Source organism: Arachis duranensis, chromosome 5, assembly GCF_000817695.3.
Source record: "Arachis duranensis cultivar V14167 chromosome 5, aradu.V14167.gnm2.J7QH, whole genome shotgun sequence".
NCBI classification, from domain to species: Eukaryota; Viridiplantae; Streptophyta; class Magnoliopsida; order Fabales; family Fabaceae; genus Arachis; species Arachis duranensis.
Window position 1 is genome coordinate 31,923,100 of NC_029776.3, and position 24,908 is coordinate 31,948,007.

Below are 24,908 nucleotides of genomic sequence, written 5' to 3' on the forward strand. Positions count from 1 at the left end.
CAACCACCATCAGGAGTACAATATGGCAAACACAGTTATATTAGACAAGAGATATGCAAATAGGAAACAGATACGTCATTTAGACAATTAGCAAGTAATATGCAGTCAATTAGGCAATTCCAAACAATTCACATAGTATGCATATGATGAATGCCTATTCTAATGGCTGATGATATCATCTGTCGGTTATATAGCCAACCTAACAAGTCCTGGTAGCTAACCATTGGACTGTCCCTTTGTCATGCATCCCCAACTTGAGTTATTCTCGATCATCATCATGATCATAATCATAATCACACAACACCCACACTGATGTTTGGGGGCGAGCTCATCCAAAACTTTCACAGTGTCCAGCCACACTTACGACATAGGGTCAGCAGAGTATCGAGTCTCCACCTGGAGCACATGGTGGCTAGCCACTGCTTTCATCCAGGGAAACTCGTATCTCAGATAGTGGAAGTGCAACATTCACATTTTATTCAATAAGCATATATGCAATTATACTCAGCCCTAATCAACAATGGCTCTGCCGTAATTTGGAAATAACTCAGCCATCTGGCTCATAATTCAATCCATATCTAGCCAATGTATTAACAAATACAACCCTTCGGCTCATAGCACATAAAGCACTTCCACCGCCATCCTCCGTATCTCATACGATCATCTTGATCATCATTGATCATTAATTCTCCCCTTTCTTCATTCACAAGTTACCACATGCCCTAGCTTCTTTCCCATTGCTAGGCATATCATATTAATTTTAAAACACAAGGGGTGAGATCAGAGACTTAGAGTGTGAATTTTGACTTTTAAAGCTAAAAAAAACTCAACTTTGGGATGAAAACAGGGTCACGCGTGCACATCACCCACGCGCACGTGTGGAACGCCAAAAAGTTTATCGACGCGTATGCGTCGCCCACGCGCACGCGTGGATGGGAAGACAGCCAAGTGACGCCAACGCGTCAGCCACACGTACGCATGGGTGTGGTTTGTGCCCCACACACAAAACTATCACATTTCTCGGACAACTCTCGGGAAGTTGGCTGGGCATTTGGTGCAGCTCACCGATGCGTACGCGTCGGCCACGTGCACGCTGGGTGGTGAAAACAACGCGTACGCATCTGTCACACCTACGCGTGGATGCGCGTTCTGCCAAAAATGTTTCTAAGTTAAAAGCTGCAGAATTTACAGTTTCAAACCCCAATCTTTTGATGGGCATAACTTCTTCGTTTCAAATCATTTTTCGCCCGTTGTTCGAATGGCATAAACATCCTGGATCTAATTTCATTTTTAAACAAGTTTGGCACAAAACAAAGATCCAGAGTCTAAGTTATGCTCCGTCAAAGTATGCCCAAAAACTATATTTTCGTATAAAACCACAAAGTGTCATTTTCAAAACAAACCAATTTCAACAGTTTTCAATATCAACCCAAAACATACCAAAATTTAACCTCAAACCTCCTCAACTCATACATTAATATTTCATCAAATTCATAACCACCATCCCACCATTTTAACCCATCTCAATCAAATGGCTAAATTACAAACACATTAACATGTCATACATCCTTCCTCATCCCAATTTCCAACAACACCATTTCCAATCAACCATCATTACACATAATCAATATCATACTCACCATCAACATGGTTTCACCTACATTCAACCTCAATCAATCATCAAGCACATATCACAACATGCATATCTCTCATGCATCATGCCATCAAGGCATCAATAATCATAATCACATATATGACCACATCATATATCTCAACCATTCAACAATATCAATAATTCAATGCCTATCTTAGGGCCTCTAGCCAATAATTCAATGCCTATCTTAGGGTCTCTAGCCAAAGTTTTCACACCACATTACATTTTAGATACAGAAAATCGAGACCATACCTTAGCCGATTTTTTGCGCTCAACCGGAGCACTTCCAAATTACTTGTTCACAAGCTCTCAAGGTCTCAACACTTCCAAGAACATATTTTTGACACACCAAAATCCTTATCCAAACTTTTCAAGATCTCAATCAAGATTCAATATCCACATACACACTACCTACGCCACAATTATCATACCCAAACACAACAACTCAATATCCAAACGTCATAGAACAAAAAATTCCACTAGGGTTGAGAATCTTACTACAACCAAGGTTCAAGGAGACAAGATTAATCTTCTCCTTCAAGAGAATTGGGACCTATAACAGTAAAAAGTCCAAAATCTCAACACTTTTCTCCATGAAATTCAAAATTAAAGGATAAAAAATTGAACTAAAATTGTAGCTTACCTCAAGAACAAAGTAGTGGGTTTTGTAGAGATCTTCGCGGTGAACGCGTGGCCGCAAATAATGCGGCAATCGGAACTCTAGATCAAAAGTTATGGTGGTTTAAATATCAACCAAGGGTTAGAACTTGAGAGAATGTTCTTCCCCCTTCTTTTCCCATTTTCAGCGTGAATGAAAGCTTAGAAAGGAGAGAGAGTGCTGAAAATTATGGTTTTAGGTTCAGTTTGCTTGGGCCAAGGGTCCAATATGGGTCCGGTTGGCCCGGTTTGTCCCGTTCGGTCCAATCTTGGTCCGATTTCTATAAAATTTGTATCGAAATTCTTGTTTCAATCTCCTTTACCATATTAAGCCATAAAAATCACATTTTTGGCTTTCTAGATTAAATTCTCATTTATGGGTTAATTAGTCATTAATTTATCAGATTTTACACACATTACGAAGGATGAGGATAGCCTCCAGGTAGTCCGTCTCACAGATAATGTCTCAAAATCCCGCATCTAAACCAAGATCAAACCACTAAAAATAATAAAAAAAGTCACCGCTAAGAGCAGAATCCATCGACGATGCTCCAGAGCATCTTTTTGGCGGTTAGTATTTATTATAAGGTTTAATTACTTTATTGGTCCCTATAGTTTCACAAAATTTTTAATTAGGTCCCTATACTTTTTTTTATTTAATTGAGTTCTTGCACCAAATTTTTTTTAATTGAGTCCCTATACTTTTTTTTCCTTTTATTTGAGTTCCTGCACTATTTTTTTTTTTAGTTGGATCCCTATACAATTAAGCCAATTACTATCAAAAGGGACCTAATTGAAAAAAAAAATTAGTGCAGAGACCCAATTAAAAAGAAAAAAAATATAGAGACCTAATTAAAAATTTTACGAAACCATAGGGATCAACAGAGTAATTAAACCTTATTATAATAGTTGATGAGTGTTTTAATTTTATAAATACTTTGTATGTTTTATGGTTTCACACAACAATTCAATATACATATTTTTATTTCTTTAGTCTTTTGTCTTGAGTTCTAATAAAAATTAATAATAAAAGGTATATTTATTATTCAGGGTTAATAGTCAAATTTGTTCCTAAAAGATCACTTATTTTTTAAATTAGTCCTCAAATAATTTTTTTTAATCATATTAGTCCTTCAAAGATGAAACGTAAGTCAAATTGGTCCTTTCGTTAGTTTTGATGATGACGTGTCACGTTAAGTGCCACGTGGCATAATGATGTGGTAGGTAATGTCACGTGTCACAAGATGATTGGTTGACGTGTCATGTCAGTGACACCTGTCACGCCGTGTGTCACTTGACATACAAAAAGTTATTTATAATCAAAATAGCCCCTGAAAGTTTTGAAATAAGTCATTTTCATTCCTAAAATTTTAAAAATTAATCAAATTAGTCCTTATATGATTTTTTTTATTTTTTCTTTATAATATTAAATTTCAAATATTTTTATAGTACTAATTTTAATATTATTTTTTTATACCTTAATAAACAAAATTCTCTTTACATAAAATAATAAAAATAATTATGTTAAAAAATTATTTTGTCATTTGTATTTTAAAATTATATATTTTCAAATTATAGGTTGTGTAGTTAGTTTTGTAGTATTTTAAAATAACTACTATATTTATTTAGTGAGATCTAAAATATTAAAATATTTAAAATAACTACTATAATTAATCTTTTAGATCTCACTAAATAAATATAATAGTTATTTTAAATAAATTATATTAAAATATTAAAATTCAGCAAGTGATCTCACAATTGGTTTTTCAATTATTGAGTTCTATTATATAAATTAAACAATAATAAAAATGATCATTTTAAAAAAAACAAAAGATTTAAATTTTAAAATAACTACTATATTATTTAGTGAGATTTAAAATATTAAATTGTTAAATATATAATCAACAATAATTTGATAAACTCATTTAAATAAAAAAATTCACTATAAAAAAACTACAATTTGAAAATATAAAATTTTAAAATACAAACGACAAAAATACAAATGACAAAATAACTTTATAATAATATAATTATTTTTATTATTTTATGTAAATAAAATTTTATTTATTAAGGTCTAAAAAATAATATTAAAGTTACTACTATAAAAAATATTATAAATTTAATATTATGAACAAAAAATAAAAAAAAATTATATAAGGACTAAGTTGATTAATTTTTAAAATTTTATGGATGAAAATGACTTATGTATGGACTTTTAAGGACTATTTTTATTATAAATAATTTTTTTTACATGTCAAGTGACACGTGGCGTATCAGGGGTCACTGACCTGACACGTCAACCAATCATTTTGTGACACGTGGCATTAACCTATTACGTCATCATGCCACGTGGCATTTAACGTGACACGTTATCATCTAACTAACAGAAGGACCAATTTGACTTACGTTTTATCTTTCAATGACTAATATCCCTAAAAAAATTATTTGAGAGTTAATTTAAAAAATGAGTAATTTTTCATGAACAAATTTAACTATTAACCCTTATTATTCAATAAACATACATTTTAAAAAAAAAAATCATTTTCAAAAATTTATTAAACATTATTTTTGTTGAGAGTTATTTTAATATAATAATATTTTAACTAAAAGTAAATATGAGATTACATACGAAAAGTCTGTAAACTCTTTTTTTTTTTTTTTCTAAAATTAAGAGTGAAATTTAAATTCACAATCTTTTGAGTATAGAAAATTTATATCATACAAAAATTCACAAACTCTTATTAATAAATCATATAAAAATAGTATACACGAGAATATATTATACTTATCATCATCATAATATTTGTTTTCTAATAAAGAAATGTCACCAATATATATATACCAGAAGAAAGTTCGTACAGCACACGAGCTGAAACAATCTCTGTCATTTGCCATTTTTTACACTATTGAAATAACTAATAGAGAAAAATGCTAGTTAAACAAGCTAAGTTATTTTTGTGTAATAAAGTCTAGTTAAACTTTTTTTTCTTTTTTTTACGTAGCTCCTTTTGTTTCTTAACTAAGATTTTTAGTTATCAATCCTTAACTCATTAAACTAACTTACTTGAATTTTGTTATCAAAATGACTTAATCATCTGACATTACTAATTAGTAAATTATATGCTTATAAGTTCTAACAAATTCAATTAAATTTATTTTTTTCTATAATGTTGATAAAGAACCATATAGAATAACAGAGGCAAGACTAAAAAATTGAAAGATTTAACAACCTATCATGAGTCTATTGGGATTAATATCTAAAAAAAAAAATCTGAAGCCAACATTTTAAAAATAACCTTATGAGATTTTGCGCTCTCTCACTATATGAGTTAGTTCGTTGAGAGTTGACTTGGAAAAACCATCATCACAAAAGCGAGTTCATATGGTGGAAAAGTCCAAGACTTCAAAGCTTTTTGTGTTGACCCACCGATGTCGAACTCTTTTTCAGGTATTAGTCCCACTAAACTCATAACTCAAATCAAAAATATGATATTTATTCTAACAAAATCTCGATTCCAAAACACTTGACATGGGAACCATGTTTTCTTTAATAGAAAATCCCATACTAGAGCAATAAAAACCTTTTTTTTAACAGAAAAAACTTGAAGCTAAATTTATTTGATCCATGATAGTGTACTTAAACATTTAATTATATACCACATAAATTAAACTACCTTACTCAAGACTTCAAGCATTCACCATATAATCTTCTCATAATACTTTGCGTTAGAAATTTTGTTTTTCTGTGTCATTTTAAACCCATAAAATTAGTTCATATTGAAAAAATATTTAAAATCTAAACTAACTAAATATATATCTTGTTTATAATCAAAATCGACAATAGTTAACTATCTGTAGTCAACCAAAGAAGCTATTTACGATCTAATATTATAATAATTAAATAACTTAAAAATTATATAATATAAAGACCGTTACATTATAGATACAAAGATGTTTTTAGATTGTTCATTAAATCACAACTCAAGAAAGAGGAAAACAAAGCAACTATGCCTCGTAAAACCGCAAATGGTAAAAACCTATTATGACAGACAGAAAATTTTCTACATGATGCAATTCCAATGATCTTGTAGACTCTCCTCCTCCAAAGACCTTTTGTTGTTGTAGCTCAGGAGGTTGGCACTTTGGGCTCTTCCAACCATTTCCCCACATTCAGCAAACCAGTCCCATCTCATTGACGAAGAGTCCTCCAAGTCTAGGGCCTATCTCGCAAGATCGAACTTCTTGTCTTGTAAATAGTCGCCCTCTCTCTAAAAACCTATCGAAAGCACATTGCAGCAAAAGTAGTAAGACAACAGGATGAAAGCTTGATAGTCAATCACGTAGGCAAATCATAATACGAACTGATTTGTCTTTACACGAGCAAAACCATATTGGCTTCGCTTCTGCTTCAGTCATCCCATACAGTCTAAGAACAGTCTATAATAAAAAATAAAAATAAAAATATGAATTAGACAAATAATTCACCTCCTTCATAAATAAAAATAAAATATCAGCTTAAACATATTTGAGCACAAATGTCAGTGGTTAAACAACTTACATTTCCCTCAATGTGAGTGTATGCCACTTCCAGAGTTTCCTCCTTAGTGCACACCCAGACATTGACTGGTGCGGTGTGCAATCAGATGAACTCGATAACAAATAATCCTCCCAGCAAATAAGTGATGTCATTTCGTCAGTATGCCCATTAAGTGTCATCGTGCACTGTAATGTATCAAGGTCTCAAACCTCCAGATAGCAGGACAACAAACATTTCAGACCCACTATTGGTTTAGCAAAGAAGAATGAAACAAGCTTGCATAGCTAAGAGGAGAATATTGTGTAAACCACCAAGACTAATCATGACCAAATTATGAATGAAATTATTTACGAAAAACAAAATATTTGCGAGGATAGTGTAAAAGCTCCACATGAAGCATATCTCACATTGAAATAAATAAACAAACAAACACAGAAAACACTACCTTAATGCTATGGTCCATGGACCCAGAATAAAGCATCTTGTAGCATCCAATAGCAATAAACCACCGGTTTAGTATGGCCACTTAGTGCTGCAACCGGTTCGAAAGGAGATTCAGCTTTGGGATCACAGTTGCATCTCAAAGAATAAATAGCACCATCCTGCAATTTAAATAAACAGATTATTGAAAAACTAATAGACAACAGAAACTAGCCGAAATATGACAGTTTTAATCAAACAACAAAAGTAGCACATGGCTATCTATAAACAAAGGTTGAATTACAACAACCATAAATCACTACAAGGTAATTTACCTCTGCTCCAGCAAGGAGGATATCATTGCCAACATTCACGGAAAGGACTTGTCCTTTAGGTCCATCAAAAGTAACATGTGCACCGGTCTGAATATTCCATGCCTTAACGACAACCACAACCAAATTATCAGCATACAGTTAAGACTCCTATACACAAGATATCATTGTCACAATAAAACAAATGAGTGAAGTATGCTTTTACCTTCACAGCATGCTTTACAACAGCAAAAATCCATTGCCCTTCAGATATTAGAGAGTAACATCAGAATCAACATTTATGGTATTAACACAATGGCCAGTTGCAATCCCACACCCGAACTGTGCCATCAGTGCTACTAGAATAGAGTTTGTCTGAACCAGACGGCAGTGCGATTCCAGTGACAACCTGTCAACAAAAATTTGATACTTAACTATTCTACCAATATTGGCACAGTAGGATCTAATTCAATGGCTAAGTAATTTAATCAGAGTAAACATTTCAGAAAATAATTTTATTAGCACCTAAATTTATTTCCCTACGAAATTAATGTACCATCCAAATTCATAAACCAAGGCAATTCACTAAAGAGTTAGCTCAGTAAAAACACTAAACAAAATATACTTTCAGGTGTTAATACCATATAATAAAGGTGAAATGAGACATGCATACCGTCTTGTGTTCATGAAGCTTTGCAAGTGTAGTAAACTCATCACCATAAAACCATGAATGCAAATTCTGACACAGGTAACCATGCACACTGTTGTCAGTCATCCAATATTTACAGATACTGCGTGATTCCTCCACGGGAGCCATAGCAACAGGGGCCACATCTTTAGTCTTTTCAATCAATACTGCCGTTTGTTCACACTTGGGTGGCTTCTCAATAGACAAACAGCTTTAATTTCACAATTTGCCGGCTTCTTGACAGTCTTTGCTTCACAATTTGTTGGCTTCTTATTCTTAATACAGGAACTGCTCATCTTCTCAACAGAAGAATGTGGCTTCTTTGAATGCTTATATGTCGTATTGGAATTATAGTATACATTGGATGCAATGTTGGTAAGCTATGCGAAAATCTACAAGGATTTCTGTTGCATCTCCCAGTTAGCCAGTACATACATGTTGGTAATGTTGTACGATCAAAACGTTCAGTCCTCCTTGCTGTTGCTATAACAACCATAATACTACTAAACAAAAACAAATTCCAGATAACATTAGGCACACGGTATTCCCATCAATAAGACCTTCATTGCTCATTGATCTCTTTCAAAACCCAATCACAAAACTGCAGAATGCATTCCCTCAATTTTGTTACCCCGCCCCAAAAAATCTCCATCAATCCAAGGCAACTCTAAGAGAAGAAAGAAATTTCATAATGACAATAATTATATTGTTTGATGAGAAATTAAACAAAACACCCCTCAACTAATTTAACCTTACTCTCCAATCCATCAAACTATAGTATCACAGACGATAATGAAATTAAATGGAACCCTAAAATAAAAATCCAAGTTTTCCACCAGGAAATGGTGTGGAGCTTCGCAAAATAGGAAGAAAAAGTAAACCGAGAATTCCAAAGAAGGTAGCGTTCTAAGAAGCAAACCTGAGTAGAGAGAAGCGGAGTAAATGATCAAATTAGTCATAAAATTAGTCTTTTGAAATATTTTTTTAATTAAATTTGTCCTTTAAAAATTTTAAATTAGTCAGGCTTTGCATCACTTTTATTGTTAATGGTATTAGAATTTGTAGATGTAATACATTGAGTAACATCACAACACACACCTAGTAATTCTAATTGACTATTAACATAACTAATTTATAAAATTAGATTAAATCAACTCCAAATTAAAGAATTCTAATGGTTCAAATTCTCTTATCAATTAAGTTTTGATTTAATCTAATTTTATAAACTTATTATATTAATAGTCAATTAAAATTTTTATCTTTTAAATGTGTATTGTAGTATTATTTAACATGCCAAATTAGTAAATTTTGACACCGACAATAAAAAAAAAGTAAGGGAAAAATTAATATAACTAATTAAAAATTAAAAATCTTTAAAAGATGAATTTAATTAAAAAAAAATTCTAAGACCAATTGAAGATCCGGACTAATTTGACCATTAAGTCAAAAGGAAAGTGTTTGTATATCAGTGAAAAGGGAAATTGGAGTGAAGATCCTTTATTTATAGGTTATGTTTGACGCTGAATAGTTACAATGTTAAAGATTTTGGCAAGTCCGACGGCCTTATTGATCGCTTCTTTTTCTTTTTTCCCTTCAAGAGTCTCACCTGGCTTTTCAAGCCAACTAAAACCAGACTCCTGTGAACATTTTTCTCCTTCATCACCTTCCTCAAGTTTCCAACCTGAGCCCACTCACCATCAGCTGCATAAATATTAGATAGTGTTACAAAGCCGCCAGGTCCTTTTAACTGTATTTTCATTAATTCATCCGCCATCGTTTTTGCTAAATCACTTCTTCCATGTATATTGCACCCATTCAGGAAAGCTCCCGCAATTGATTCTGTCACTTGAATTGGCATCATCTTGAGAAATTTGCTTCAACTATCTTTCCAGAGCGACAGAAGAGATCAACAACGCAAGCATAATGCTCCAAGGTTGCCTCAATCCTGTAATGATCTTTCATTAATCTAAATATCTCTAAACCTTTTTGCACTGAACCACTATGGCTGCATGCTGAAAGAAGACTTGTAAAAGTAACTTCATTTGGCTGCAAACCTAGCTCTTGCATTTTTCTAACCAGCTCCAAGGAGGAATCAATCATCCCATATTTCCCATAGCAATCAATCATTGCATTCCATGATGCAGCATTCTTATTTGGAATGTTGTCAAATACATTCTACGCATTTTTTAAATTCCCACATTTTGAGTACATGTCAATAAGAGCACTCGCAATGAAAACATACAAATCAATGAATTTCTCTTCCCCATATAATATAACCTGATGATCCCCATGCAGGAAGCAGTGCTGCAATAGTTACTTCATTAGGTTGAATCCCTGAATTTAGCATCTCCCAAAACAACATCAATGCTTCCATGTCTTGGTGATTCTGCACGAAGCCAGAAATCAACGCATTCCATGCAACCAGATCAGGAACAAGCCCCTCTTTCTTCATTCTATCCGCAAAACCAAAAGCCTTGCTTTTATCATATCATAACATTCCACGTGAACTCATTTGGCTTCAATCCTTCCAACTTCATCCTCTCAAACAACACTAATGCTTCCTAAATCTTCCCCGAGTTACAAAACCCACAAATCATCAATGTCCACGAGGCAACATCTCTTACAGCCATTCTATCAAACACTTGGCAGGCATATGAAACCCGTCCACATTTACAATAGATATCTATGAGAGCATTGGCAACAGAGACATCATCTTGAAAACCCATCTCGCAAGCCAATGGCATGTACCTGCATCCCCTTGTTCAGATCCATTAACCCAACGCAGGCCTTAAGAACAATGGGAAAGGTGAACTTGTTGCCCGAGTGACCAAGTTGAAGCATCGAACGAAAGTACCAAAGTGCATCATCATAGTAACCGTTATAGGCCAAACCAAGAACCATCCAATTGAAAGCAAAGACATTTGGGTTCTCAATTTTCGGGAACAAAAGCCTTGCTGATTTAAGATCACCACGACTAGCATACACAGCAAGAAGCTTTGAACTCAGAGAGAAAGTGTTCATGTTGGTTCCAGAAGTAAGCAACGTGGCATGAACCTGCATGCCAGGTCTTAAGCCTTTGGCCTTCAAGCATTTCTGCAGAAACAAAGCAAATTCATGAGAAGACCACTGCAACTTTCCAAATTGCCAGTTTTTCATTGTACCTTGATTTATTTAATGATATCAACATTGAAATTTAAAATGGGGAAGTTCTGCAATATGGATAAATATCTAAAAGGAAACTGCATATCAAAATTAAACAAAACAGATTCAACAATCAACTGCGTTTGCCGGGAGTCGAACCCGGGTCTATTGCTTGGAAGGCAATTATCCTAACCGTTGGACTACAAACGCTTTGTTGATGACGAACGCAAAGAAGACGTGACAAGACCGAGATCGACAACGACGACCAGTCCCAGGACCTGCTTCTTCTGCCGCCGGCAATGACGATCGAAGGGAAGGCGCGCGACTGAGTACAAGACGGTGACGAGACACGGAGGGCGATGACGAGCTTGAGTGCGAGAGCAGAGACAGAGAGACCAGAGACGAGAGAGGGAGAGAGCTTGAGAGCCAGTGAACCAGAGTGATAGAGATTAGAGAGCTGGAGCTTCAGTCAAATTTTTAAAAAAATTAAACACGACCCATTCCGGTAGTGGTGCATACGGGGCCGACTTGACTCGGATTTAGTCTTAAATAATGATAAGGTATAGTTTTTAGATTTTTACTTTATTTTAGATTCAGTAAAATACTAATTACCACCCTAAAAAGGATTAACATTAGAGGATATTATTGTAAACTCTTTTTATAAAAATGCATGATATCTTTTATATTTGACAATGCAAAATTTTTAATATTTTCATCAGACAAATTAAATTTATCACAATTTAATAAAAAATTAATTCAACCAATTATCTCAAGTCATAAAATATTTTTTAAAGTCATGAAATACACAGATAAAATAAGAGTAATTCATTCATATAAACCAAAAAAAAAATTTTAATTATCTAAATCTTCCAAATACAAAAATGTTACTTGAATATCTCGTTCAGTAATTCTATATAAATCAAATTTAATGAATTTAAATTAGACTTGTTAATAGTAAATCGAATCTAATAGATTCGAATTACTTAGTTCGATTTCAAATATAAATCGAATTGAATGAATTTGAATTAGAACAAACATTAGTAAATCGAATCAATGAATATCGATTTACATGTACACTACTAAATCGAATTAAAAAACTTCGATTTAGCCTCTGTAGTAAATCGAATTCATTGACTTCGATTTATACATGCTTCTGGCTAATAGTAAATCAATCCCATTAGCTTCGATTTACCATAAATACATTTACTCAAATTTCAAATTCCAAATACAAATACATCTATTCAAATTTCAAATTTATTAAAGAATACATTTACTCAAATTTATTAAGGAATACATTTACTCAAATTGCAAATGAAATAATACTCTTCTACACACGATTAATAATTTAAAAAATTAAAAAATAATATTATCCAAAAATTTATGAGACTTTTTCAAAATATTTATGATCTTTTAAAATTGATTGTATAAAATTTGAATTTTTTTGTATTGATCTTTATATAAAATACTTATATTATTATAATTATTCATTTTGTAATAGAATACAACTAAAATTTTTTAGGGTAAAATATACTTTTTGTCCCTGAAATTTGGCAAAAGTTTTAAAATACCCCTAAGTTTTATTTTATTTCAATTTTGTTCCAGAAATTTTCGATTTGCATCAAATATACCCTCGACAGCTAAATTTTCAAAAAATTTAAGACCAATTTAATAATACTGTATGAAAATTATGCTTGATTTGTTTGTGTTGAGGGTTGTTCTTATGAAATTGTTGTTGAATTGGTTTTGAATTTTTTTGAAAAATTAGCCATCAAGGGTATATTTGATGCAAATTGAAAATTTTTGGAACAAAATTGAAACAAAATAAAACTTATGGGTATTTTTGAAACTTTTATCAAATTTCAGAGACAAAAAATATACTTTACCCAATTTTTTATTATAAGCATTTTTTGTAATTATTGTAAATAATTTTATAAAATTTAAAAATAGCTTAAAAGATGTTATGAGTACTATAAGGGACAAGTACATTTCAAAAACTGACGTCGATAATATAATACAGATATCGTTTTATTATTTGTCTATATTTTTATTGTATCGATACGTATATATTTATCATCGTACCGAAGCAAACACTTTTAAATTTTTTATTATAAGCAGTTTTTGTGATTCCTATTATGATTTCACGTTCAGCTCCTATTTATATATGTTAGGCATATCTTAACTCGAATTAACTCAATTTGATTATGTAATATTATTTTTTTAATTTTTTAAATTATTGATTGTATAGAAGAGTATTGTATTTGGAATTTGAGTAAATGTATTCTTTAATAAATTTTGAATTTGAGTGAATGTATTTGTATTTGAAATTTGGGATTTGAGTAAATGTATTCATAGTAAATCAAAACTAATGGAGTTGATTTACCATTAGCCAGAAGCATGTATAAATTGAACTCAATGAATTCGATTTAGTAGTGTGCATGTGAATGGTAAAATCCTAAACCTTAAACAATAATTAGCCCAAATAAAATTTATTATTTGGCCAAATAATAAACATTGAACCTTGTGTTTATTTTCTGTTTAATTATGCAACCACTAATCGACCCAAAGAAATATTGGTATTTGACCAATTGATAGAAAATATATGCGGTAATAAATAAGTATAATTTTTAAGTTTTCATGTGAACAATGAGTCAATCTAAAGATAGACTTATTGTTTGATAGAATCTTATTAAGAATATTTGGTAAACTGTACTAAATAAATTTTTGTGTGCGTAATTTATGCGAGTACAGATCAGCCTAAAGGAAGTTCTGTACTTGGCCAAATTATATGCGCATTTATGGTAATAAACATATGATACTTATTTGGTTTTATGCGAATAATAAGTTTGTCCAAAGATAGACTTATTATTTGGCAGGATTTATTATCGATGTTTGATTACTGTATTAAGATACCACTTACAAATTAATATTTTTATCCAAAGACTAAATATTAATGTTGTGTTAGGTATTTGTGATGTACTCAATATTATATGAATTTTATTCATATGATATATAACTTGTGTGAATATATTATTTTACTTTAAAATTATATATGTCAACGTTGGTTTATTCTTAAATGGAATTTTTTTGGAATTAAAAAAAAGACGTTTTGTCATTAATAACTTATATTTCATCAAATTATTATTTCATATGACTTTTTGAGATAAATGTGATTGATAATTTATATCAATTTAGTGGGAGTAAGTATATTTTTACTATTCTATATGTTAGCAACGTGCAAAATTATGAATAATGTTGTATACTCAACTTTAAGGTAGCGTTTGTTTTGAAGTACTGGGACAGAGACTGGGAGACTGAGACATAATATCATGTTTGTTGGCTCTGAGATTGGTACTAAAATTTCTGTCTCTGTCCCTAAAATTTCAGTATTTCAGTACCTCCAAAAAGTAGGAACATAGGGGACTGAAATTTTTAGAGACGGAAACTGAAATTTTAATAACATTTTATACCTAAAATACACTCATTTCAATTAATTAATTCTAATTTTATCTTTTGTGCAAATTAATTAGAGTTTTATTCTTGTTTCAATTTTTGTCTCCCACTTTGCACCAAATAGAATACTGAAATTTATTTCAGTCTCTGTCTCTCAGTCTCAATCTTTCAGTCTCTATCTCTCTACTAAACGCTACCTGAGAGACAAGTTCAGTCTTAGTAAGTGTCACAAGAAAGTTATAAAATTTAAAAGTGCATAACGTTTATTATGCTTCAGCATTAGTCTAATGAATAAAGAATTTATACACTTTGTAGTTATTGTGTACTTTATTGGTATCTTTAGCAGATATTTGAGTTAATTAAGAATGGATCACTAAATAGTAGACAAACAAGTTGTGTTATAGTAAAATATTACATGTTCGCACATATGAAGTTAGAAACTAAAATTAGAGATCATTTGGTGTTCAGATTCTGACTTTGTTGGATGTCAAGGCAATTTGGATCCATTGCATATACATTCATATGTTCATTGGAAGAGTTTTTTGAAAAAGTGTTGAGAGGTTACTTATTACTCTTTCCACTAAAGCATTTGAATATAAAATACCTTTTGAAGACATTCAATTAAGTGACTACAAACATATGTCACAAATTAGAGTTAAACTTCAAAGTAGTCCTTGAGATTCATGAAATGCACCAATTTAGTCCCTGGCTTTCCAATTGCACTATTTATGTCTTCGAGATTGGAAAAAATGCACCTATTTGGTCCATTCCCATTTTCCCTCCAAACTGCTTCCCGACGGTAGTGATGTGGCAATGGATTGCCACGCTAGTACTCAACGACACCGTTCTCCCCAAACTACTAAATTCATTCAAAGCAGCCTCCACCAGATTGCTATTGTTTCCATCAACAAAAGCAGCAATATCTTCAGAGAAAGAAGAAGAAGAATAGTTACTCTTTTTCTCATGGCCTTCATGTTCCTATGTTGCTTCTCAGAGTGCTTTCTTCTTGCTTCCAACCTCTTCAGCGTCTGCAACTCCTTTCTCTTCCTCCACTCCTCCTCTATCTTCGTTCATGTTGTTATCAGATTCGTTGTGTAAGGCATTAGCATGTTATTAGAGTAACCCCCAATATCTTGATTATTATTATTATTGTTATTGTTATTATCTTCATCTTTGAGAATGAGAATTCAAGTATTGATGTTGTTCTGATCTTCTTCGCTGTTGGGTCCACACCAAAATAACTGTTCATTAAAAGACCAAGGCTCAGCTCAATCTCTTGTTCTGCATCTCCATCACCATGGCGATGTTGTTGTTATTGTAGCTCATGATGGTGATGATGGTTCATGAACATGAACTTTTTTAGCAGATCTCTTAAAAAATCACTCATGCGAGTTATGTTGTACTCTCTTTCCTCAACAACTTGTGCCATTGAAGAATTTGGGATTGAAAATACAAAAAAGAAGAAAAAAGTTACCTTTTTAGGGAAGTAAAAATACCCAGATGGCTTAGAATTCACGAGGACTTGAAAATTGAAGTTTATTTTTGGTAGGTAACCGAAGATTGGTGATGAACCAGAAGAGAAACAAGGTCGAATCAAATGGTTTTTGTACCCATGCAGTGAGTGAAAACGAATAGAGAAGAAAACGAACATGGAAGAAGAAGAAGAAGTGGTGCGCTACTTCTGCAGTTAGGGTTAAAAAGGAGCTCAGGGACCACATTGGGTTAAACACTTTTGATTGCCACGTCATGTAACCGTTAGACACTCCAACATGGCAATCTATTGTCATATCACTGCCGTCGGGAAGCAATTTAGACGAAAAAACAGGAAGGGACTAAATAGGTGCATTTTTTCCAATCTCGAGGACATAAATAGTGTAATTGAAAAGTTAGGGACCAAATCGGTGCATTTCGTGAATCTCAGGAATTACTTTGGGGTTTAACTCCACAAATTATGGATATATATTTGAAAGACCAATTGAGTTATTTTGTGATAATGTGTTAGTAGTCTAATATTTTAAATTGTTATTAAAGAAAAGAGTTCAAAGTGTTTAAGTGTCTAATAAGCAAATTAGCACAAACCCCATAAATGCATGCATATTTAATTTATAAGAAACAAACAAGGTTTTCGTGTGAATACTATTCATATGAGTGTCATATCATTTTATGATATATTATTTTATTGGGAGTGTGGATTGCTTATATGGTTTAGACAAATTTACGAATATAAATATTTCTGCAAAAATAAAGTATTAGAAGGGTGGCAGTTTCTGAAAAAAAAAACGCAATATGTTATAAAAATATTTTGATTATGAAAAATTTAAAAGAAGAAAATTTAAATACAACACCAATATGTGAAATTGTATTTTCACTTTAAAGATTTGTCGACACACGTAGAAAGCATGGAGGGGATAGAATTTGAATTTGGCCTATAAAACTCTTTGGAAGTAACTGCTCAATCAAAAATTGAGCTCCTCCTAAAAAAACTTTTATCTACATTTCATTGAGTTAGTCATAATATATAAATAGATCTAACCATTCTTCAACAAAATAGAGTTTATTGCCCTTTGTTGAACTCTTACATCTGTATAATTAAAATCAGTGAATATAATTCGAGGTGGTATTTGATAGATGTAACGGCCCAACTCCTAGTATGTCATGATCATACCAGGAACTAGGCGTTACTGACATACCTTACTACATATTAACTAATATTTATTATATAAATCTGATTCATTGTTAATGCGTCACCATTTTATGGGTAATTTTTTTTAAATGTTAAAGAATTTATCATTATGAGCATATAGAAGTAAATAACATCACAAACATAAATATGAACAGAAATATTCACATATCTTCATACATCAGTATAACATTCAAAGATGCTGTCAGTATATACCCCATAAGATAAATATATACATATATGAACATATGATATCCTCAGGTCCTGACCTATACAAAAAGCCACCTAACTGGTGTCCAGACTAACCTAGCACTTCTAGACTTTACTATTTTCTCTGTATACTAACAATGATAACTCCTCTTCTAGATCCTCCTCTGGATCTTCTTCCTCTGACCCCACTGGATGAACTACTACTCTCGATTCTAAATACAAGTCCATTGGTGTATGCAGGATCTAAAACTTCACTTAGTGGGTCGAACTATGTCTGCAGCTACTCAGCTGGTAATGGTGGTGTCATAGGTATCGGAGGTATGACAACATCTGGTAGGTGGATTTGGAAGGTATCCTTCACCTGCGTCAGGCTCAGGTGCCGCTTAAGGTAGATGCTGGGCATGATTTGGTGGACCATGAAAAAGATGACCATGACTGTCAGGATGTAACTAAGAGAGGGAAAGTCGTATGGCTAATCCGGGTCAAAATCAAGGCTATTTATTGGGTGTGCAAAGGGTCTATGACGTAGTACGTACAAACGAACACGAGGCTTTATGCCCAAAACATAGTAGCTCCCGAACGTCGAGTCTTCGTAGATAAACAGAGGGTCAAGTTCATAGAAAATTAAGCCCATCTCCATCTGAAAGGGGGTGAAAAAGGGTAAGAACTTGGAGTTTTTAGTAAGGTCGAGGTTGTTATTTAAATTCATTACTAGTCGATAGTGCTTGTTTACAAGATACAAGAGTAATAGATAACATGAAACACAGAGTAATAGTAAACAAATAGGGAATGTAGGAAGTGAAAAACAATAAGTTAACACACATAGATACAGAAAGTATAACAAGAAAATATTTGGCAAATAAGTATGATGCATGTCTGGTTTTAGTGTAGGTCATGAGCTCATGTGTCAGTTTCTACCCGCTCCCGATGTAATCTAGTAGCCAGTCTGAGTAAGGTTTTCTAGAGCAAAACCAAATTAAGCACATTGGCAATATCTCTGCAAGTAACTCTCTTACAGGAATAACTCTTTGACTGAGTATTCACGTCATACCTCTGTAAGCGACCACGCCTTACTGGAATAACCTGTCAGGCTGAGTATATCTAGAAAAGCAACTCCAATCCACCGGCGTCTCCGTCCGTATATTCAATCCGAAAGCTGAAACAATATTCACCAATTTCTATAAGCGACCTCCAACTTACAGATTCCGTTTTCTTATCCTTTAGGGCTTAATCATTCACTTTATAAGTCTCAATTTTTTTCTGTACTTATGTTTTCATTCGTCTCATTTAATCCTTTTTCAGTTCTATAATCAAACATAACTCTCTTCTCAAACTTTCCCTAAGTGTTTTACGAAAAGGTTTTTAGGGTTTTGGCTATTAAATTATCTTTTTATGTCTTTTACTAGAATTACCATTATCTTTTTAAATTTTACGGCACACTGAGCTCAACATTTATTAAATTCTTTTTACATCTTTTAATTTCTAAATATTACACTTTCATCTTACGTCACCATAAGAAAAATACTCATTCAACTACACTTTTTTTAACTACATTTGAAAAGCATAATCTATTTATAGGCTATGCTTTTCTCCGTATTACCATTTTATAGGAAAATAGGAAACACAGTTATGGGATCACTTGAAAAGTGTCTCCTTAGATATTATAAAGATCACTTATAAAGCGTCGCTTTATCTTAATATTTATGGGTACACTTTTTTCACCAAAAAGAGCGCTTTTGAAGAGTAACCTATTTATTATGTTTTAGGTGCACTTTAAAAATATTGCCTAATGTATCTTGGGCCAAATATTCACCAACACTTGGTAAATTTTTTTCTCTTTTTCACCAAATACACTTAATAATTAGTAGGGTTAAGCACCAAAATTATCCCCGAATTATTTAAATGTTGACAAAAATACACTCAAATTTTACTATCCTAAAAAATGCCTCTAAATAATTTAAAAACACAACAAACATACCCAACAGTAAATATATATTTTCAAAAAATACCTTAGAGATTGAATTTTGATGCAATTTTTCGCAAGCATGATTATAAAAATAAGATATTGTTATAATTAAAATTTGGTAATTTTTCATTAAGTATATATTTTTTATAATTTTTTTTTGTTAACAACCAATAATACTTTTAAAAAATCACAAAATAATATGTACTTAACAAAAATTACTAAATTTTAAGATAATAATATCTCATTTTTTTAATCATGTTTGCAAAAAATTGCATCAAAATTCAATCTCTAATGTATTTTTTGAGAAATATATATTTAATATTAGTTTTTTTATGCAAGATTATCTAACATTAAATATGTATTTCTCAAAAAATACATTAGAGATTGAATTTTAATAAAAATTTTTGCAAGCATGATTAAAAAATGAGATATTATTATTCTTAAAATTTAGTAATTTTTCGTTAAGTATAACAAAAGTTTTAAAAATACCTCTAAATTTTATTTTGTTTCAATTTTATTCTAAAAGTTTTCGATTTGCATCAAATATACCCATGACAACTAATTTTTCAAAAAAATCAAAACTAATTCAGCAACAATTTCATAAGAATAACCCTCAATACAAGAAAATCAAACATAATTTTCATACATTATTGTTAGATTGGTCTTAAATTTTTTAAAAATTTAGCTGTCGATGGTATATTTGATGCAAATCGAAAATTTTTGGAACAAAATTGAAACAAAATAAAACATAAGGGTATTTTTAAAACTTTTACCAAACTTTAATGACAAAAAATATACTTTACCCTATTTTTAAAAAATCACAAAAAAAAAAATATATATTTAAAAGAAATCACCAAATTTTAAGAATAATAATATCTTATTTTTTAATTATACTTATAAAAAATTATATCAAAATTTAATTTCTAAAATATTTTTTAAAAATATATATTTATTATTAGACATTTTTATTAAGTTTTTAAATTATTTAAAAGTATTTTTGCTAGTAATAAAATTTGAATCTATTTTTATCCCAATTTGAATAATTAAGGGGTTTTTGGTCGTTAACCCTAATTACTGATTGAATAGTGCTAGGGAGCCAATGGCTTAAGTGTATAATGTGTATAATAGGCTAAATCTTTGATCCATGAATAGAATGAACATCATCCATACTATCCAGAATAACCATCCGGATACCAGGATAAATAAACATATCATGTCATAAAACCACTCATCCCAAAAACTTAAACTAATTTTGGGATTCACCAAAAATCGAACCCCTAACCTTTCGGATCTAAAACTCTAATGTCATATCATGAAACCACTCATCCCAAAAGCATAACCTAATAGGACAATGTAATACTAATGATTATATCTCTAATACTTCCTAAACTTCTATTGTACGCATTGTACGCTTAAACCATTAGCTCCCTGTACTTTCCCTTACTGATTAGTAACGCGACTCATTGTTACTTTTCCCCTTTTTACCGAAGAGACCTGGCCTTTTCCCCTTTTTCCCCTTCGCGCCATTGTGCTTCCCCAAATCAGAGAACCACTCTCCCCATTCCATCACTCATCACCCTCCCGCCGTAACGTTGCCCACTCATCATCGTTCCTCTTCTCCAATCACCACTCACTACTCACGACTCACCACTTGCCATCGAGAACCATCGCTCCTCTTCGTCTTTCTGCTCTGACCATCGCTGCGAGCTCAGCATTGGGAAGACTCTGCGCTCAGCATCGTCTTCTCTTCGCTCATCGTCGTCGAGAAGGTATGTATTCACCTTCATTTGGTTCTAAAATTTGAGAGGGCTAGGGTTCCGATTTGAGAAGGTATGTTCGCTCAGCTTCCGTTATTTGATTTGATAGTGGTGTTCTCAAGAATAGGGCTATTATAATGGCATGTGTGTGCAACAGTGCTACTCTGCGAATTTGCTTCAGCTTGCGTTTTGCTTACTCTGGTATGTGCATGCCTTCAATTTTTGTTCTTACGATTTTCCGTTTTAAGCAGTGTGTGCGTGTGTGTGTGTTCAGCTGCTTGAAAATCTTAGTTCTGTCCTGAAAATGAAATCATTAGTTGGTGTTTTTTTAGTTCTGTTCTGAATAAGCTTTGAATTCCATTATATTGTTTATTTGATCCTTGTCTTGAATGTGATAAGACACCTGAGAAAGCATACACAAAATTGTACTGATACAGTAAGTAGTATACAGTATATTATAATACATTTAGATTTATATAATAATAATTAATTAAATTTTCTTCGTCATGTACAGAGACAACTTGGAAAAATGTTGTATTTTCTATGGTAGGATTAATATCACTGAATCAAATCTTATTATCATGCATGATATGGTTAGTTAACAAGTGCAAATTAAACAGTTTGAACTTCAAGTACGTACTATACAGACTAACCCCAATATAAGATACTGGTATGATGACAAAATAGGTTTGATCTTCATATATTTAGTTGGGTTGTTATTAGTATATATAGAATAGAATTTTAAGACAACTGAAAAAGCATACACTATATAATGTCTAAAGGCATCTCTCTTTTCTTCTCCTTTTCAAGGCAAGCATCTCTCGTTTCAGAAGAAAATATTATTAACAGGATCCACTTATTATAAATGTGTTTTTAATTTTTATAACAATTATCATCACTAGACACCAATAATGTAATGAATTGTGTTCTTTTTAACTCTTTTTTTACATGTTTAATATAATCAGTGCCATTTCAAGTGATGAAGACATAAATTAAAAACATATATTCCTCAGTCTATGAAAATTTGTGAATTTCTCATTATCACGAATTAACTATTTTTATTTTAATTTATTATTATTGCAAATCTTATATTTTTCAAGAATAAGATCTCAATAATATTTATAATAAGTGTATGTAAGGCATGTCTCACCTTTTGAGTTAGCCTATTAGAATAATTTAAATCTATTCAATTTTAAAGTGATTATTTCTGAAGTTTTTAATTAGATATATAATGTTTATACCTTCAGCTACCTAGCTAATTAGACACTAATATTGGTACGGTGGTTAAGATTTAACTATAGAAATTTTATATTTCTTCTGACATAATGGTATAATATAAATATATTTGTGAGGCGCCAAAACCATGGAAAATTTCACTTCCCTAGCTAGCAAAATCCAATCAACAACTCGCCACTGATCCTTCCTAGAGCTTCACAATAGAACTGCAGGATACCAAAACAAGTTTTTTAAAAAATGAAAGAAAAAAATGATAGTTACATAGACATGGGTTTTATTGATCTTGTTATTAACAGGCATGCACCTCATATTTTTCTTTTTCTGTTTTTCTTTTTATGTATATTATAACATTATTTATTTTTTGACTTTTGTATCAATGATCTTGACTTGCCAACATTTCTCTGATTTTTTTGCTTACTTTTTGGTGTTTATTAATGTGTCTATGAATGTCTTCGGATCTCTGTTTTTAACTGTTTGTGCTTTGAAAATTTGAAAATATGTATAATAATAAAAAATCAGTTTCATGAAAACATGGGCTTGTAAATTCAAGGTTCTGCCTTAAAGTTTGACTTGGTGTGGGTGTGAGCTTTATGAATCTATCTATAGCTTGAAGTTAGTAATAAGATTATTAGATGATCTCCTCTTTTGTTATGGTTCAGAAAATATAATTGAATCTTATCGCATTTCATTCCTGCACACTGGTTAAGATTTTTCTTCATTCCTAGGCTACCTAAATCAGATATTGTAAAATATAAAATTAAACGAAAACATTCAAATATTGAAAGAAACCTAATAAAAATTAGCTATCCATAATCTTATATATCACACGAGCAAGACATACGCATCTTAGCTACAATTATCATCATAGATAGATAGAATATTGGTGCATTTGGTCTAATCTTTTGAATTTTTACCGGTAACAAACAGATTGAAGTTTTTGGTTGAAGCTCCCAAGCAAATCAGATTTTGTCAATAATTGATCGTGTCATGACAAGGTACAATGCACACTTTTCATTCTTTTCACTTTATGATTACGCTATTAATTTATGTGTAGCTCCACCTTGACTGCTGTGTTATTTTTTAAATTGAAATTTAACTTTTTATATGTATACTATAAATTCTTTGTTTGCCTTTATTTGTTTCACTTCAATGAGTTTCTAGTAAAATGTTTAGAGAATTACTTCTAGGAGTTTTTCTATTTCTCAACCTATAACTATGAGGCTATGAAAGTCCTTTTCATTACTGCTTCCCCTTTATTTCATAACACCCTTCCTCTTCTATTATCGTGATTTTCACTTGGCAACCCTGAAAGATTGTCCTCCTAAAAAATGTAACAATTATCGATTAGGTTTTGTGATATGCCGAAAGATTGGATGGATCTACCGAGGTATAGCGAAGAGTATATCAATGGTGTTAACAGTTTCTTAGACTTTGCATACTCTGAGGGAGAACCAGAAGGAAAACAAATCCAATGTCCTTGTAAGAGGTGTTGCAACATAAATTGGTATAGAAGAGGTGTTGTCTTTGACCATTTAGTAGCCGATGGATTTGTCAAGGGATATAGAACATGGATTAATCACGGGGAATGGACAATTCCAATGGTGGTTGATGATGAGATAGATGATGAAGAAGGTGCACGTGATGATATTGAAGATTAGGCAGAAGCACTTTGTTCCCTATGATAATATTGAGAATATGGTGAAAAAGCTACCCACACAAGTACCCGAAATTCAATTCATAAAATTAATCTATTATTGGAGTCATTCTATAATCAAGATAAAATTGTACTATTCTGTTCACTGCAATTTTGGTTTCTGCAATTCTGGTAGTTGGTTTAAGTCACTTCTGGTTGCTATAATTCTATTTTATGTAATTCCCGTTTACTGCAATTCTGGTTTTATACAATTCTGGTTTCTGCATTTCTGGTTTTGAGCACTTCTGTTTGATGTATTTGTGTTTTTTGCAATTCTGGTTTCTGGTTTACGGCACTTCTGTTGCTGTAATTCTATCTTAAGCAATTCTGTTTACTGCAATTCTGGTATTGTGCACTTCTGTTTGATGTATTTGTGTTATCTGCAATTCTGGATTTTGGTTTACGGCACTTCTAGTTGCTGCAATTCTATTTTAAGCACTTCTGTTTTGTTTACTGTAAACCTCCAGGGTCGTAATACCTTAACCAACCCAAGGGAAATTTTCCATTC

At 31.9% G+C, this 24,908-nt stretch overlaps 1 protein-coding gene, 1 long non-coding RNA gene, 1 other non-coding gene and 1 pseudogene across 4 annotated transcripts; 1 reads left to right on the forward strand and 3 right to left on the reverse strand.

Moving 5' to 3' along the window:
• Nucleotides 1–6,323: 6,323 nt before the first annotated feature.
• Nucleotides 6,324–9,123, reverse strand: LOC107489044 (zinc finger CCCH domain-containing protein 48-like; annotated as a pseudogene).
• Nucleotides 9,124–10,124: 1,001 nt separating this feature from the next.
• Nucleotides 10,125–15,932, reverse strand: LOC110281506 (pentatricopeptide repeat-containing protein At1g08070, chloroplastic-like). Its single transcript, XM_021143810.1, has 6 exons — nucleotides 15,876–15,932; nucleotides 11,617–11,871; nucleotides 11,453–11,506; nucleotides 11,016–11,360; nucleotides 10,585–10,653; nucleotides 10,125–10,442 (listed from the first exon to the last, which is right to left on the reverse strand). Exons 1-6 carry the CDS (start codon nucleotides 15,930–15,932, stop codon nucleotides 10,125–10,127), a joined length of 1,098 nt encoding a protein of 365 aa, XP_020999469.1.
• On the reverse strand, nucleotides 11,547–11,618 carry TRNAG-UCC (transfer RNA glycine (anticodon UCC)). The gene has a single exon. It is a non-coding gene; the product is annotated as a tRNA-Gly (tRNA).
• Nucleotides 15,933–21,160: 5,228 nt separating the features above from the next.
• LOC107489083 (uncharacterized) lies at nucleotides 21,161–24,626 on the forward strand. 2 transcript variants are annotated; one of them, XR_001592069.3, is made up of 4 exons: nucleotides 21,161–21,483; nucleotides 21,581–21,672; nucleotides 23,635–23,702; nucleotides 24,056–24,626. It is a non-coding gene; the product is annotated as an uncharacterized LOC107489083 (long non-coding RNA). The 2 variants fall into 2 exon arrangements; XR_008009571.1 differs by lacking the exon at nucleotides 21,581–21,672 and having other exon boundaries at nucleotides 21,173–21,483.
• Nucleotides 24,627–24,908: the final 282 nt, after the last annotated feature.

Bases quoted from the DNA above. Each gene is read 5' to 3' on its own strand.
- LOC110281506 (XM_021143810.1), bottom strand. From the start codon at position 15,932: ATGAACGAAGATAGAGGAGGAGTGGAGGAAGAGAAAGGAGTTGCAGAC. The intron at 11,507-11,616 runs GTTTGTAGTCCA...TTTGATATGCAG, and splicing joins GCGTTCGTCATCAACAAAGC to TTTCCTTTTAGATATTTATC. The intron at 10,443-10,584 runs GTAACTATTGCA...AAAAATGCGTAG, and splicing joins CAGGGATTCAACCTAATGAA to AATGTATTTGACAACATTCC.